The sequence below is a fragment of the Crotalus tigris genome, unplaced genomic scaffold (assembly GCF_016545835.1).
Source record: "Crotalus tigris isolate CLP2741 ecotype Arizona unplaced genomic scaffold, ASM1654583v1 scf7180000019147.1630427, whole genome shotgun sequence".
NCBI classification, from domain to species: Eukaryota; Metazoa; Chordata; class Lepidosauria; order Squamata; family Viperidae; genus Crotalus; species Crotalus tigris.
Window position 1 is genome coordinate 1,313,915 of NW_024097401.1, and position 17,400 is coordinate 1,331,314.

Genomic DNA, 17,400 nt, shown 5'->3' on the forward strand with positions numbered 1-17,400 from the left:
GACCCCAAATGGGGTCCCGACCCACAGGTTGAGAACCACTGCTCTAAAAGGTTCGCCATCACTGTGATAGAACAACATTCATTCTCAGGATTACTCACTCGCTATCTACCTGTTACCACCCCTAAGGGCAAAGCACCAATTTACTCCATGGTAAATGCTTTTGTTTGGCATATGAAAGATATAGATCATGGTTCATAGCTGATCATGAAGCATGTCAGCTCCGGGGGTTTTAAATCCTTAAAAAAGAATATTCAAAAAGTATTCAGTACTGTATAAAGTATTGAAGAATTGCAAACAGTCCCTGCAGAAAGGAAAAATGAGGAAACAGAGGCCAGGGTGAACACAAACATTGCTCTCTAAAATGCTGAAGGGAAGAAAACGCAGGTACAGTAAATTAGAGAAGGACACAACTGAATATAGATACAAGGTAGTTTCCAGAAACTGTAGAAAATGTGTCAGGAAGACTAAAATTCAGAATTTGCCGAGTCTTGTAGGAAACAACAAAAAAAGATTATTTGGGTATTTTAGAAATAGAAGCAAAAAATTTGTAGAGGACCATTGTGGAGTGGTCACTGGTCAGTTGAAAAGACAGAAGTTAACTCCTATTTTGCACCTTCCTCCTTTCAGAAAGGAAATTGAGCTGTGACTGGTCATCATTACGTTGTTAGGGGAAATGAGAGAACTGCAACTTGGAATAAACTGTCCTAGGCCCTGTGCTATTCAATGGTCTTGAGATACTTTAATAGTGTAGACCAGGGGTGTCAAACTGCCGCCCCGCGGGCCAGATGTGTCATGGCGAAACCGTGCCCACCCCATTGCTGGCAATGGAAAAAAAGTCACGATACGTCGTGACACGTCACATGATATTGCAAGTTTGATACCCCTGGTGTAGATCAAGGATCTTAAGTAATTTTTCCATTTGGTTAAGTCCTGGTCAGATCCCATTTAGAAACTCGGTCTTGTTCTGTGCATCACAGTTCATAAAAGGGTAGTGACAATTTGGAATGGAGGGCTACCAGGATGACAAGGGAGTGGAACCAAGCTTCTGGGCATATTCCTATAGAAAAGATTCTTGATGTAAAATATAATAACTGTCTTTAGATAACTAACGGTTTGTCATGCAGAAGAAAGTAGACTTATTTTCTGTTGTCCTGGAAGACAGGAGCAGAAACAGCAGGTTAAAATTGCAGGGAAGCAAATTGAAACTAGATATCAAGAAAACACTCCTGACCGTATGCATTGCCAGCCATGGCTGCCACTTGAATGCAACTTCATTAAAAATCTTAAAAGACAGCTAGATAGTCATGTGTCAGATACGTTAGTAAGGGTAGATCCTGCATTGAGAAAGAGGGTAGACTAGATCCGGGGTGTCAAATTCAGTTTCATTGAGGACTGCATCAGCATTGTGGTGCCCTTAGGGGGGTTGGGTGGGCATGGCTGCGGTGGGCATAGCTGACTGGGTGGGCATGGCTGGAGTGGTGTGGCCACCTCGACGTTGCTCGTGGGGGGGGGATTCCTGTGGGGGCTGGGCAAGGTTGGGGAGATCCAAGTTTCTCTGGTGGGTGGGGCGGTGGGCAGGAGACTAGTCCTGCGGGGCGAGGTGAGGCATGGGGCAGGGCGCAGGTGCTGTTGCCGTGGGGCAAGGCAAGGTGAGGCAGGGGCCGGGGCGACCGCTCCTGACACCATCGGCCCCCGCACAAAGTGTGCGCTCACTCACACGGCTATGCAAATGGTGCCATGTGGTTAAAATGGGGTGCCACTATGCAAACGGGACAGCGTACGGCGAAAACAGGGCACCACTGCTATGCAAATGGGGTGCTGTGTGGCAAAAACAGGGTGCCGCGTGGTGCTACCGAGTATCACGTCACTAGCACCACCCTGTTTGCATCGCGCATGCTCGCAGCCCTGTTTGTGTGTATGTGTGCGCACGCGTAAAATGCTCCCCCCTGCCTTTCTCTCCGGTTCGCCAACTGAGAAAGGTTGGAGATCTCTGCTCTAGAGATTCAGTATGGCCTAGGATGATTGGCAGGAACATGTGCTTTAAGCACAGCTGGAAATGTGGAACTGACTAAATTTGGTAGGATCAGTGTAAGAAAATGGAGTGGTTGTCAATGCAAAAGACAAATTGTTCTGGGAAAGAAAACATTGTCTTTTCACTGCAAAATATTTCTTATTCTTTGGGAATTTTGAATATGGAAGAGTTGGCAAAAGGCGGTTCCATTTGTCATAGTGTGTCTTTCTGTGATTGTATATGTGCATGAGTGAAGAAGATAAACAATAAGTCCTCTGTCTACTTAGTGGGAAAAGTTTCCAGTAGAGGATAAAGTTGTAGCTTCCTTTCAAATAATTTGTTAAGCAGTCATTTGGATTTAGTAGTAGCAAGGTAATTAGATATCAGGTTACAGGAAAACTAAGAACAGAATAGGAAATCCTGCCATTAATTGTTTACGAAAACAGTAAGGATTTAATAATTTATCTTCATTTAGCGCTGTGTCTATTCTAATTTATATGAACCATACTTCATTTCATAAAAAATTGAATATTGCAAATATTTTACTCTCATTTGTTCCAAAGTTAGCTGTGATTTATTTCTATTCCAGAACATTATTTGGTCCTGGAATTGAACAAACAATTTCTTAGGCATATGAACAACCTTAATCACCTGTTGTAGGATGGAATGACAAGCTTGGAAGTAACTGTATTTGACATATAGTTAGGGACAGTTAGTTATTCTGGGCTCATGAAGGCCCAGAATATTAAAATAATCTGATTATATGCTTTAAGAAAGCTTTGGCAAATTGCTTGTTTATTGCTCCCAAGAAAATCATACATGTGAATATAGTGAACCATAGTTTTTGTTTATGCTACGAAGAAGATTACAAGTTGGCTTAATGGATACTGTATTTCAGTATTTTAATTGTACACCACTCAGACTCACTCTGTGAATGAGATGACTAGTCTTGAAATTTGATAAATTTCTGTCTTCTGAGTATGTTTAAGATAGGAGTGGGAAGGGTTGTTGCTCTTGATAGGCATTGAGTATTGTGTAGTCAACAAATAATAGCAGTTTGGGGAAAATGAATAGGTCCAAAGGGAAAAAGGAAGGAGATTATTATGATAAGAGAGTCAACTTGGTCTAGATCAGGGGTAAGCAAGCTTGGCTCTTTTATGACTGGTGGACTTCAACTCCCAGAATTCCTGAGCCAGCCATGCTGAGGGGAAAGGGAGAGGTTTCCAAGCTGAGCCATGCTGGCTCAGGAATTCTGGGAGTTGAAGTCCACGAGTCATAATAGAGCCAAGGTGGCCTACCCCTGATCTAGTGGCTAAGTCACCAGGCTAGAAACAGGGAGACTGTGAGTTTTAATCTGCCTTAGGCATGAAAGCCAGCTGGGTGATTGAAATAAACAGTGCATAATGGTATGTATTTTTAATACATTGTCCACTGTTCTTTTTCCCCCCTTAAAACTTAATACTATAGTACTGCTGGCAGCTTGCACGTCAGCAAAGGATTCTAGAGGGAAGGAAAACATGCAGCCTGGAGCATCTAAATGCCATGGGAGTGTTACAATAATAATAATAATAAAAGCTTTATATTACTTTGAAGAAGAACTTATAGGAAACCTATGCTTTCATGGACTACAATTCACTAGTTGTCTAATGAGTTTTTCTTGTGGTAGTAGCATATGTCTTATCGCAGGTGAGATAGGATAGTAATAAACAGATTAAAGGGAAATAGGGTAGGGATGCTGGAACAGAAGAGACTTGGCAGTGATCAATCAGTTAATATTTGGAAGTTGTTAAATACTTACTAGTTTGGCTCCTGGTTTTCCCATAGATAAGAAGAAATCACTAAAGCTTAGTGACTGCCATGCATGAAGCCAGTATGGATAATACTGTACTGATCCTCACTGCCAGGAAACCTTTCATTATCAGAAACAGAAATAGAAGCATTAGGTTCTTCCAAATAAGAAGAAGTGAGCAAGTCATTTGGTAGAATGGAACAGATTAAAGTCAGTCAATCTTAGCTAAAAATGATATTATGTTCTGACTCTTCGTTTCTCCTATGACTGCAACTTCCGGACCTAGAATGTGCAGTCTAATCTGAGACTTGGAATACTAACTATTCTGTATTATTTCAAAACCACAGCCAGGAATTCTGCCATATATCCAACAATTTCTAACTCTCTCCCTGACTAGTTTCTAGTTTCCAATCCAAAATTAGTTCACTTAATTCAGTGGTTCTCAACCTTTCTAATGCCATGATCCCATAATACAGTTCCCCATGTTGTGGTGACCCCCAACCACTTATACATCACTGGGTGCCAGGGGCCTGGCCAAAGAAAAGGGGAAAAAAATGGCGGACGGCCTTGTTTGGCGACCCCCGTGAAATGGTCGTTCGACCCCAAATGGGGTCCCGACCCACAGGTTGAGAACCACTGACTTAATTGCTCATCTTAAAGCCAGTTTGGTTGTTAAGACGCCAAGCTAGGGATTGAGAGTGCTAGTCCTGCCTTAGCCATGAAAGCTGGGCGATCTTGGGCCAGTCACTCTCTCTCAGCACCACTCACCTTACAGGATTGTTGTGGGGAAAATAGAAGGAAGGTGTTTAGGGCTGGTTAGCATGTGGAGGGGGTCTTGATCCTCCCACAGATGCTGAAACAAAACCCTGACTGGTGAACTACTCTTTAGTCCCCCATCCACCATTAGGGAGGTTAGTTTAAAATCTTGCAGACCCCCCCAAGGCATGGATCAATTCTATCATAATGCCATACAAAAAAGGTGACAAAACCAGTCAGGCTAACTATTGCCCTGTCAATGTATTACACATAATTAACAAATTATATGGTAAACGTTTTTTATAAGCTCGCTATTGGATAGTCCACGTAAGAATCTTAGGGATGGGGTAAGCCAGTTTTAGATTAGGTTTTTCTTTGGCTGATTGATCATTCTGTACCATCTTTCTACAAAGTATACTAATTCTCCTGAATTGGTTCTTAAAATAGCATTTGATTCAACTCCCCCCTAGAGGAATGGGATCACTCATGGGACAGGTGGGCATAGATGGGTGGGCATGACTGGGTCACTGTGGCTGAATGGTATGATTATGCGCGGATGACTCAGCGTGGATGATTCAGTGAGACCACGTGGACATGGACAAGTGGGTGTGAGAACGTGAGCGCACTGGGCGGGCACGGCCTGGTCAGTGCAGAACAAGTCGTCCCAGACAACTGGACATGAGGACAACTCAGTGTCTTGCAATTGATATGATGGCTATTGAAGTCTCCAGCATATGCTGTTGGGTATGAATAAATGCCCAGCACATGGTGTGGTCATGATATCATGGGTGGCTTATATGTTTGCCTATTTTGGAAACTATAGATAACATTAGTCGTGGATATCACTATCAGTGAGGCATTCCCAATTTATTCCTGATGTAGGTTACCACATCATGACTGTGGTGGTAGGCAGCACCCATGAGTGGATTTCATCTCTACCTTGTTGCTGCTTTTAGTTTTCTATATGTGTTTTTTTGGAAAATGGCCATGTCAGTGTATTGACTCTTTGATCTAACATCCTTCGACGTTAAGCTGGCATATACAAGTTGTTTTGAAGTTTCCTTGTCACCTGGCCCCGAAAAGGGCCATTGGAATTCCTGTCCATTTGTTTGGGAGCAAGGAAGTCTACAGTGAAATCACAGAGAGGTTTGGCTACTTGAAATTGCTAGTTCATTTAGTTCACATTTTTGTTCTATCCACCGTGCACCACAGAGGGTGAACTAGCTCCACACAAGCTGGTTGATGGCGTTTCGCAGGGGTTGTGGTCCCAAACCCAGTCACCTGGTATCTCTGGGGCTATTTGCTACTCCAAATTTAGTCACAGCTCTGGTCTTGGGTTGTTGTTAGTTGCGAAGTTGTGTCGACCCATCGCGACCCCATGGACAATGTTCCTCCAGACCTTCCTGTCTTCTACCATCTTCTGGAGTCCATTGAAGCTCACGCCTACTGCTTCAGTGACTCCATCCAGCCACCTCCTTCTCTGTCATCCCTTTCTTCTATTGCCCTCGATCTTTCCCAGCATTAGGCTCTTCTCCAAGGAGTCCTCCCTTCTCATTAGGTGGCCAAAGTACTTGAGTTTCAACTTCAGGATCTGGCCTTCTAAAGAGCAGTCAGGGTTGATCTCTTCTAGGACTGACCGGTTTGATTGCCTTGCAGTCCAGGGGACTCGCAGGAGTCTTCTCCAGCAACAGGTCTTGGGTTAGTTGCAGTCTATGCAGCCCAACTCTCACCGCCAGCATTGCCACTGTCAGTGCTGCCTTCTTGAAGGGGCCCACGACCCCTCCCTGCTATTCATTAAAAAAAAACCCATCAGGCTTCTACAGTATATGAGTCAAAAAACGTCTTGCTACTTTAAACAAGTCATTAAAGTTAATGCAGCTTTTAACATGGAAGCTGAGCAAAAAGCTTGCTACTTTTAATAACAGAGACTGTGTTGCAGTTGTGTGAGATCCAGGCTTCAAAATCATTTTTTGGAACGTGTACAATTCTACCATAATTATAAAAAAAAACAGTATAACAATAAAATACAGTATCACTGTGGCAAAAATTCATGCCAAGCATAAGCAATTAAACTCTCACATACTTCCAGGTAATCGCATTATTTAAAAAAAGAAGCTATGCATAAAAAGAACGTTACAGTTTCATCCATTAGTGATGTGCAATATCTTGCTGATACAACGACAAAGAAATGGAACTGTTGTCAACTAACATTCTTCTATGGATTTTATGCTAAGATCTGTTGGGAAACGTCCTCATGTTATATCTTAAATAACCCAGTCAGAATGACAGAAATACTCATGATCCTTATTCACCTAAACAAAATAATTTTTCTGGGCCCAGCATCATCATCATCATTATCATTATCATCATCATCATCATTATTATTATTATTATTATTATTATTATTATTATTATTATTATTATTATTACCAATAAAGTTTCATTGTATTATGTATACTAACAGACTCCTAGTTTAGATCTTGAAGACTGAAGCTAACCTAATTTGAATGTCTGCAGTGTCTTTTTAGGGCTTTACTTCTTTAGGACTCTTTATCATACAGGTTTGTGACTTCAGTATTATCAAACTCCTTTCTCAGTCATCTATTCATAACCTGATGAAGGGATTGGAAATAATGGAAGCTTGATATTTTTAATATTTGAATTGATTTAATAGAAGTGTTTGTCCAATATAAATTTTGGAATTAGAAGCAGAACTGTATGCCACAGTTTCGTAAGTGCAAGTAAAAATAAGGCAAACATTTTAAGGCAAGTTTATTATTTATTGATTAGATGTTTAGGCCGCCCATCTCCCCTATAAGTTGACTGGGCAGCTATATGTATGCGACATAATTTTAATTATACAATTTGCACATGAAGAGGAGTTTCCATTGATCATAAAATCAAGTGTTTTTTTCCTCATTGTTTCAAAGCCACTCTTTCATTCATTCTTTTCATCAAAGGAGGTCTCTAACAGTACCATATAGAAACACTGCTTTTCAAGCTTCTAGAACTTTCTAGAAAGTTCACTAGAACTTTCCTTGCTAAGGTAATGCAAAACGGAAAAGAAAATAATTGAGTGCTATTGTGATTTTAATTACCGGTATTCTGTTTAATACTGCAATTCCTGGATTCCCTAAAGTAAATCTGTTTTCTGAGTTGTGATAGAATACATATGCAGGTAGGTTGGTATTCTGTGGAAAATCTATTCTGAATGTTTTTTTTTTAAAGGAAAACTTTACAAGCAATGTGGGAACCATTAGTAGAAATTTTGAAATGCAAATAACTTACAAATGAAGAGGAAATACTTTAGATATATGACTAAGAGAAAGATCTGAGTCCTGAATTTTTTCTTGAAGAGTTAAAAATGCAGTTATCATCCTGTAGATTCAAGTTTCACTGAAGAGTTACAAACAACGCTAAAAGTCGAGTGTCTTTTGCTAGTTGGGTTATATATGTCTGTTCATTGGAGGTGACATCGGAGCAATGGAGAAAAGGACATGTTGCCATTGCTAAATACACATATCTGGCAGTCTGATAATAGGTTCCAGGAAGTTCAGTGGAAAATTAAAACAAAGCATCATTTATAGCTGATTGAACTTGAATAGCAGTTTGCATGCTGAATAGCAAATATGTGGACTTCAGCATTCCAGGAGTCTGATGCAAACCGTTTGAATGTGATGGATAGTATGAGTATAGAATGGACTGTAGTGTTCACACTGTTTCATTTCTGAAGTGTTTTTACATGAAGGTGTTTTTTTGTTTTGTTGGAAGAAACAGTTATTTATTACCTGTCCTATTTTTTATACAGTACCCAAATCTCTACATTTCTTATTATTTTCAAAAAATATTTCTACGACCTTCTGGTTTTCTCCTAATATGTAATCCGAACACCAGGATAATACTAAAAACAAAACTGTTTAATATAAAATGATGATGTCGGTAGTGTTGACCGACGAAAGGCTCAGCTTTTATATTAAACAGTTTTGTTTTTAGTATTATCCTGGTGTTCAGATTATTTTATGGTATGGATTTACCCAGGATTCTCATTTTTAGCATAATTAGAGACCATATATATTTCATAATAAATTGATTTTTATTTAATTTGGAACACTGTCAGAGAAATTACATGTGCCATTGTGCCAACTGGCCAGGATTGTCAAACTCTGATTTAAGATGTACTCTAAAAACATTTCGTAATAAAAGGACAGGAGCGACTCTTCACTAGTATTTATACTACAGTGTTTGTGTTCGGATGCTGAAATGGAACTATCTAAATATTTCTACTTACTGCAGTAAACTAGCATTCTGAGGAATCAGCTCTATCTACATCTGTATGCTTAGTTATGCTATGTCTTGTCTTTCATATAAACATATATGCGGGAGGAATTATAAAAATACAAGGCATGTGCTCATTATTAAAATGCATTATTCAGATTCTGTATTATAATTGTAAACTGCCTAATTCTTATTTTTAGTATTCTGTGAACTACACATTACGGTGAGGGAAAAAGTTATTTGACCCCCCCCTCCTGATTTTGTACATTTGCCCACTGACAAAGAAACGATCACTCTTTAATTTTAATGGTAGGTTTATTTTAACAGTGAAAGACAGACTAACAACAAAAATCCAGAAAAATGCATTTCAGAAGAGGTATAAATTGATTTGCATTTTAATGAGTGAAATAAGTATTTGAGAATCTGCAAAGAGGAGTAGGGATTTTGTCCTACTCCTCTTTGCAGATTCTCTCCAAGTCATTAAGGTTTCCGAGGCTGACGTTTGGCAACTCGAACCTTCAGCTCCCTCTACAGATTTTCTATGGGATTAAGGTCTGGAGACTGGCTAGGCCACTTCTGGACCTTAATGTGCTTCTTCTTGAGCCACTGTTGCTTTGGCCATGTGTTTTGGGTCATTGCCATGCTGGAATACCCATCCACGACCCATTTTCAATGCCCTGGCTGAGGGAAGGAGGTTCTCACCCAAGACTTGACGGTACATGGCCCCATCCATCATCCCTTTGATGCGGTGAAGTTGTCCTTTCCCCTTAGCAGAAAAACACTCCCATAACATAATGTTTCCACCTCCATGTTTGATGATGAGGATGGTGTTCTCGGGGTCAGGCAGCATTCCTCCTCCTCCAAACACAACGAGTTGAATTGATGCCAAAGAGCTCAATTTTGATCTCATCTGACCACAACCTTTTCACCCAGTTCTCCTCTGAATCATTCAGATGTTCATTAGCAAACTTCAGACGGGCGTGTACATGTGCTTTCTTGAGCAGGGTGATCTTGTTGGTGCTGCAGTCCTTCACGGCGTAGGGTGTTACCAATTGTTTTCTTGGTGACTATGGTCCCAGCTGCCTTGAGATCATTGACAAGATCCTCCCATGTAGTTTTGGGCTGATTCGTCACTGTTCTCATGATCATTGAAACTCTACGAGGTGAGATCTTGCATGGAGCCCCAGACTAAGGGAGATTGATAGTTATTTTGTGTTTCTTCCATTTGCAAATAATCGCACCAACTGTTGTCACTTTCTTACCAAGCTGCTTGTAGCCCATTCCAGCCTTGTGTAGGTCTATAATCTTATCCCTGACATTCTTGGCAGTTCTTTGGTCTTGGCCAAAGTGGAGAGTTTGGAATCTGATTGATTGATTGATTGCTTCTGTGGACAGGTGTCTTTTATACAAGTAACAAACTGAGATTAGGAGAACTCCCTTTAAGAAAGTGCTCCTAATCTCATCTTGTTACCTGTATAAAAGACACCTGGGAGCCAGAAATCTTGCTGATTGAAAGGGGATCAAATACTTATTTCCACTCATTAAAATGCAAATCAATTTATATCTTTTTTGAAATGCGTTTTTCTAGATTTTTGTTGTTGTTATTCTTTCTCTCACTGTTAAAATAAACCTAGCATTAAAAATATAGACTGATCATTTCTTTGTCAGTGGGCAAAGGTACAAAAGCAGCAGGGGATCAAATAATTTTTTCCCTCACTATAAGACAAAGAACTTTTAAATTTCTTCGTGTCATTTATTTGAATATAAGTGTGAATAAATAAACCAGCCAACTCATCTTGGGGCTGCCAGACTTGAATCTCAGCATGATTCTTCCTTCACTGGAGGAATCCTTTCCCTTTTGTACAAGTAATTTTTATGATGTTTAATTTTATCTTCTGATTTAGAACTTTCAGCCATTGAAGCTATTGTTTTCCTTCGACCTTTTCTGGAAGTTATTCGATCAGAAGATACTACAGGCCCGATTACTGGACTGGCTCTGACATCAGTAAACAAATTCCTTTCATATGGACTAATAGGTATGGATTGAGAATATTTTCAATTTGATTCGCAACTAAAACTGATGACTTAGAGAACCATTCTTTGCCTGAGAATTATATATTTATGATCCCAGAAGAACTGAAATTCTGATTGGTTTTTATAATAAATAGGATTATGTTTTGTATTTTGTATGGCTAAAAATAAAAATATTGACAATGAAGGTAGTCATCACTTAATATCCCCCCGAATATAAATGTGGCATATTTTACTAAAAAGTCTGTTTACTCTGAACTTCGTTTATTAAACAGTATTTTGTGTTCATAGATTCAAATCATGAGGGCACAGCTGAGGGAATGGAAAACGTGGCAGATGCTGTAACACATGCCCGATTTGTGGGCACAGATCCTGCAAGTGATGAGGTTGTCTTGATGAAGATCTTGCAGGTATGCTGGACATGGTGGAAATCTTTTGGATTATATGTATCCTGCAAAACTGTGACGTAATTGTGATCAGAACCTCATCTGAATTCATGGGAATCCTGTTAAGAGATTCTGACTAAACATATGACACACAAACATTGAACATCTTTAGTAAACATTTTCTAATTTTATTAGGAAAAAAATGTGAAATCGTACAATGGTTAGTTTTTTGGGGAGTAAGTTGATTCAGATGTTTTAGACTAGTGTTTTTCAGTCAGTGGTAGGCATATCACTGGTGTTATTTTGGCACATGGCACGTGGTACGCGACATCGTCCCAGACAAGATAATACCATTAGACTTTTCTCTGCGTTTTGAATATGAAATGCAGTCAAATGCATGAGTCATCATGTATTATTCATTGGATTGGAAAGACTTGCCATGGATTTCTTTCCGCATTTTCTGTGGAGGAGTTGAAGGCTTTCAACCGATGACCCATCATTCCTTGTTGCGCTCAAAATAGCCGGAGAACATATAAGAAAAGGCAGGAAGCTTCAACATCAAATGTCTATTCTGGGCTGATACGTCGATTCCACTCTTATCCGCCTATCTTTATTAGTCATAACAGGTCACTGGAGTTCTCCTCACCATCTGGCTTGTCATTGTTCTCCTTTCCAGTTATTCAGTTTTGCTACCGTTCTGTGTGGCGGTGTGAGACCAAGGTAGTAATGCACATTAATAAATATGGATAAATTCATCATACTTTCATCAGTGCAAAGGGAAAGTGATGCATCAAAGGAACCGCCACCGAAGAAATTAAAATTGGCAACTAATCAAAAACACAGTGAAGATTATTTGAAGTGTGAATTTTATTTTGTGGGAAGAAAACAATCTGCAGCTTCCTGTTTGTGATATCTGCAATGAAGTATTAGTCAAGCATTCCATGAAGCCGTCTTTGCTCCAGAGACATTTAACAACAAAACATAGCGCACCAAAAAGCCAGTAGCCGTTTTTCGTAAAGAAGAGAGACGAACTTATAAAACGTTGTGCTACTTTCGTGAAGTCCACAACCATCTTGAAAAAAATGTCCGGAAGCATCTTATAAATTGTCCTTGATAGCAGCGAAATGAAATAAGCCTCACACAATCGTTGAAGAAGTCGTGGTTCCCTCTGCCATTGCAGTTGATTCAATTCTCTTTGATGAAAAAAAATGACTGATGCTATTCGTAATATTCCATGTTCTGACTGCCCAAAGACAAATATAAGGAATGGCCATGGATGTTACTCAACAAGTGGTGGGGAAAAAACAACACAGCAGCAGAAAAATTTGCATTTCAATTGGAAGAAAGCACTGACATTGCTGGTGAAGCGCGATTAACTGTCTTTGTGCATATAACTGATTCAGACGATATACTGGAACACTTATTATTTTGCTGCCCAGACTTTTTGCTGCAGAAAGACTGAGAAAGAAATATGCACAATAATTGACAATTTTTTCAGTGAACAAATTATGGAATATTATGGACTTGGTGTGTAGCCATTTGTTCCAATGGTGCATCAACTATTTCAGGAAGAACTTCAGGCGTTGATAGGATGAGCTAAGATAAGAAATAGTTTCATTGTTTCAAATCATTGTATTTTGCATAGACATGCACTTGCTTCTAAATGGATGAGCCCATTGTTACATGAGAGTTTGGAGGATGCAACAACAGCAGCAGCAACAACAACAACAATAATAAAGGTGGAAGGGACCTTGGAGGTTATCTAGTCCAACCCCCTGCTCAGGCAGGAAACCCTATACCATTTCGGACAAATGGCTGTCTAGTCTCTTCTTAAGAACTTCCAGTGTTGGAGCATTCACCGCTTCTGGAGGCAGGTTGTTCCACTGGTTAATTGTTCTAACTGTCAGGAAGTTTCTCCTTAGTTCTAGGTTGCTTCTCTCCTTGATTAGTTTCCATCTGTTGCTTCTTTTCCTGCCTTCAGGCGCCTTGGAAAATAGCTTGACTCCCTCTTCTTTGTGGCAGCCCCTGAGATATTGGAAGACTGCTATCATGTCCCCCCTCATCCTTCTCTTCTTTAAACTAGACATACCCAATTCCAGCAACCGTTCCTTAAATGTTTTAGCCTCCAGTCCCCTGATCATCTTTGTTGCTCTTCTCTGCACTCTTTCTAGAGTCTCAACATCTTTTTTACATCGTGGTGACCAAAACTGGATGCAGTACTCCAAGTGTGGCCTTACCAAGGCATTGCAAAGTGGTATTAATACTTCACGTGATCTTGATTCTATCCCTCTGTTAATGCAGCCCAGCACTGTGTTGGCTTTTTTGGCAGCTGCAGCACACTGCTGGCTCATATTGAAGTGATTGTCCACTAGGACTCCGAGATCCTATTATATTATATTACATTTGATCAAAAGCCAGCTATTTAATGATGTTTATTTTGACAATTATGAAAGGATTTGGATTCTGAGCATAGCACTCTTTCATACAGAAGTACGTTGGTTGTCGAGAGGAGAAACATTATCGAGATTATTCGAGCTACAAGATGAAACACGCCTGTTCCTGACACCCTGAAGACATTTTTAAACTTTTCTGCTAGGGGTGATGAAACATTCATCAGGAAATGTTTCATCACCCCTAGCAGAAAAGTTTAATAATGTCTTCTGGGTGTCCTGCGTTGGCTATTTGGCTGACATATTTGAAAAGCTAAATGAATTAATTGGTTGCTGCAGGGCCACAGTCATAACGTGTTCATCACGGGAGACAAAGTTCGTGCATTCTGCAAGAAAATCTCCCTGTGGATAGGCCAAGTTAAAAAAAGGAAATATTGCATCATTTCCCAAGGTGTCAGACTTTATTGAACGGAGCACCTGGACGTGCATCCTCACTTGTGTGAGCAGTAGGCAAGCATGTGCACATGCGCTCCATTCGTGTGAGCTGTGGGTATGTGTGCATGCCACTTGTGCAAATGGAGCTGTGCTCGTACACGCGTGCTTGCCAGCCAGTCACGCAGAACCATCCCCCTCCCCCCGGTCCTCAAAGCTGGAAACGTTGGGGAACTTTGGTCTGAATGATACTTAAAGGAAGCATTCTTCCACTGTTTAGCTGATATTTAAAATGTTTCTTTGTTATAGCCTATAAATGTCTGTGGTATTAAAATGTGACTAGAACACCACATTTCATATTGATTTGTTCTTCTTTCAGGTCTTGAGGACTCTCCTCCTCTCTCCGGTTGGAGCTCATCTCACAAATGAATCCGTGTGTGAAATCATGCAGTCTTGCTTCCGTATATGCTTTGAGATGAGGCTTAGTGGTAGGTCTGCAGCGTAAACAAGCCAATCATAAACATTCATCTTATTTTGCCACATGTTATTTCTGTATTTAGTAAGCCCAAATGCTGGAAAATAAACAAACATAAAATACGCTCAATGTGTGAAATTGATACATTCTTTAATTTTTTTTTTTTTTTTTTAGAAAAGTAGTAGACTTAGCTAATCATTTCCTGCTCCTGTGTGTCTTTTCCTTTCTTACCTCTACATTCCTCTAGCTACTTGGTATATCTTTCCTTTTCTTTCTGTACAGCTGAGCCTGGATTGGTTTTAATAAATTTCTAGTAATCCTTTGTAAACAACACTTGGAGGGAAGTCTACACGAAAAAGCCTCTAGATAATATCACATGGGATAATGATACCTGTGTTATTTGTTTTTGTCTTCAGAGTTATTGAGAAAATCTGCAGAGCATACTCTGGTCGACATGGTACAGCTGCTCTTCACAAGGTAAACTTTCTTGTGTTTGTCTCAGTACTGCTCAGACGGCCCTTCATGGGCGGGAAGCTCGCACACTTCCAAATATGTTAGTGTTTATGTATATACATAACAAACCCTACTCCAAGTATTACCTTGCAAAGCTTGTCCTTTCACCAAAATGTATCTTCTTCACTGATAGATTGACAATAAGTAAGGATAAAATATATGAAACTGAGCAATGTTGTATCAGGTAATAGAAGTAACACATCAGTGAAAAATGATGGCTTCAGTAATTAAAGACTGTCCTAAATTTCGAGTCTTAGGATCTCCAGGAAAACGAAAAACTGATCAAAGAACACGAAAGAGACATGTGTTCTTATTGTGCAGGCCTCCCAGTGAACTCTTTGTTTCACCTGACTAAGATTCAACAGCCTTTAGCCTGACTAAATCTCAATAAATCCTCTGTATTTTTAAAGGCACTTGGAAAGCAAATACTGTCATTATTTTTCATGACACTTCATAAGATAAGACAAGATAAGATAAGATAAGGTGATAAGATAAGATAAGATAAGATATATGATAAGATATGATAAGATAACCTTTATTGTCATTTTTTTACTGTGGGCACAACGGCACACATTAAAAATGAAATTTATTTACCCATTCTCAAAGTGAAACACTTACACGACACACACCTAAAACATACTATGTACAACGTATGTATAGACCCACACCCCTGCATATACATAACAATAAATATTAAATACTGTCCATCTTGAATATATAACGGAAGGAGGAAGCTTGAGAGTTCACAAGGTTAATGCTGTATGGGATGAAACTATGGCTGAATCTGGATGTTCTGCTATGGATACCAGGAAGCCCCCTCCTCCCAGAAGGGAACAAGGAAAACAGATAGTGGAGAGGATGTGTAGAGTCCCAGATAATCTTACGGACCCTGCTCAAGCAATGCTTCTGTGCTATGTCCTGGATGGGAGGGAGGGAACTGCCAATGATCTTTTCGGATGTCCTCACCACTCTCTGCACCGCCTTCCTGTCTGAAGCAGGGATGCTTCCAAACCAGACTGTGATGCTGTATGACCGGATGCTCTCAATTGTCCCCCTATAGAAAGTGGTCAGGGCAGGGGAAGGAAGATTTGCTTTTCTCATGCGACGCAGAAAATGCAGGCGCTGCTGTGCCCGCTTCACCAGTTTCTCGTTGTTGAGCAACGAAGCCAGCCTACCCGTTAGCTGCACTTGTTTATTTAACAATTTTTACTCTTCTAAATGTATTATTAAATAAATCCTTGTTAACTCAGAATGCAGCAGTGATCTAAAAACTCAAAAAACTGGTTCCTGCCCCTGGAAATCCAAGCAGCCTGCAGAGCTGGGAAACTTGAATAACATTCAGCTTGTCACCCATTTCTGCTCTAGTGATAAATGCCCCACTTCTGAGCACTATAGTTCAAGAAGCAGTTACAGGTAGCCTATCCACTATAAACTCCTGGAGCAGTGAGGCTAGAATCTCTTAAAAATATCTGCATTGCAGATAAGGAAGCAAAGTGCAGAAGGGGCTGTGGCTGAAATGAAGCTGCTGATGTTGCTGAATTATGATTACAGGCAGATTCAATCATCAACAATCGTGCCCAACGATGAGTTGTAGCTCAGTGAAATCCTCGGGGTCATAAATTCTCTGTTTTTATATCTGGATGAACAGAACCAATGAAAGGGAGCCCTATTTTCGGCTGTCAAAATTTTCTGTTACCGGTTCTCCTCCCCCCCCCCCTTAAAATTCAGATTGAAGCATCCTTGGAGATCTGATCAAATTTCCTGCTCAGAGAAGAAATCCTTAGGCCACTGCAGCCATCTGCAGTCATAATTCAGCAACATCAGCTTTATTTCAGCCACAGATTCTCCTGTCCAATTTTTGTTTGAAAATCTTCAGTAACATGGCACTCACGACTCCAGGTAATTTAATCCACCACTGAATAGCCCTCATGGACCAAACATCTTCCTTATTTCAAATTTGGATATCCCTCTGTAGAACACGTACCCATTTGAGCTTGTCCTACCTTTAGGTACTAAAGAGAATATATCCATACCCTCTTTCTTGTGACAGCACTTCAGGTATTTCTTATTTTTTTCCTTTAGCCTTCTTTCCTTTAGGTTGAATATATCCCATTCTTTTACCACTTGGTAAATACCTTGGTAAAGCCACACTTGGAATACTGCATCCAGTTTTGGTCACCACGATGTAAAAAAAGATGTTGAGACTCTAGAAAGAGTGCAGAGAAGAGCAACAAAGATGATTAGAGGTCTGGAGGCTAAAGCATATAAGGAACGGTTGCTGGAATTGAGTATGTCTAGTCTAATGAAGAGAAGGACGAGAGGGAACATGATAGCAGTGTTCC

The 17,400-nt window shown here is 40.1% G+C and overlaps 1 protein-coding gene across 6 annotated transcripts in view; it reads left to right on the forward strand.

Annotated features, from left to right (window-relative positions):
• GBF1 (golgi brefeldin A resistant guanine nucleotide exchange factor 1) overlaps positions 1-17,400 on the forward strand; it is a 123,038-nt gene that overhangs the window by 23,304 nt on the left and 82,334 nt on the right. For all 6 annotated transcript variants that reach the window (XM_039360044.1, XM_039360043.1, XM_039360046.1 and 3 more), the window contains exons 4-7: positions 10,736-10,867; positions 11,154-11,272; positions 14,450-14,558; positions 14,962-15,022. In XM_039360044.1, coding sequence (XP_039215978.1) covers positions 10,736-10,867; positions 11,154-11,272; positions 14,450-14,558; positions 14,962-15,022 — 421 coding nt within the window. The remainder of the gene's footprint in view (positions 1-10,735; positions 10,868-11,153; positions 11,273-14,449; positions 14,559-14,961; positions 15,023-17,400) is intronic.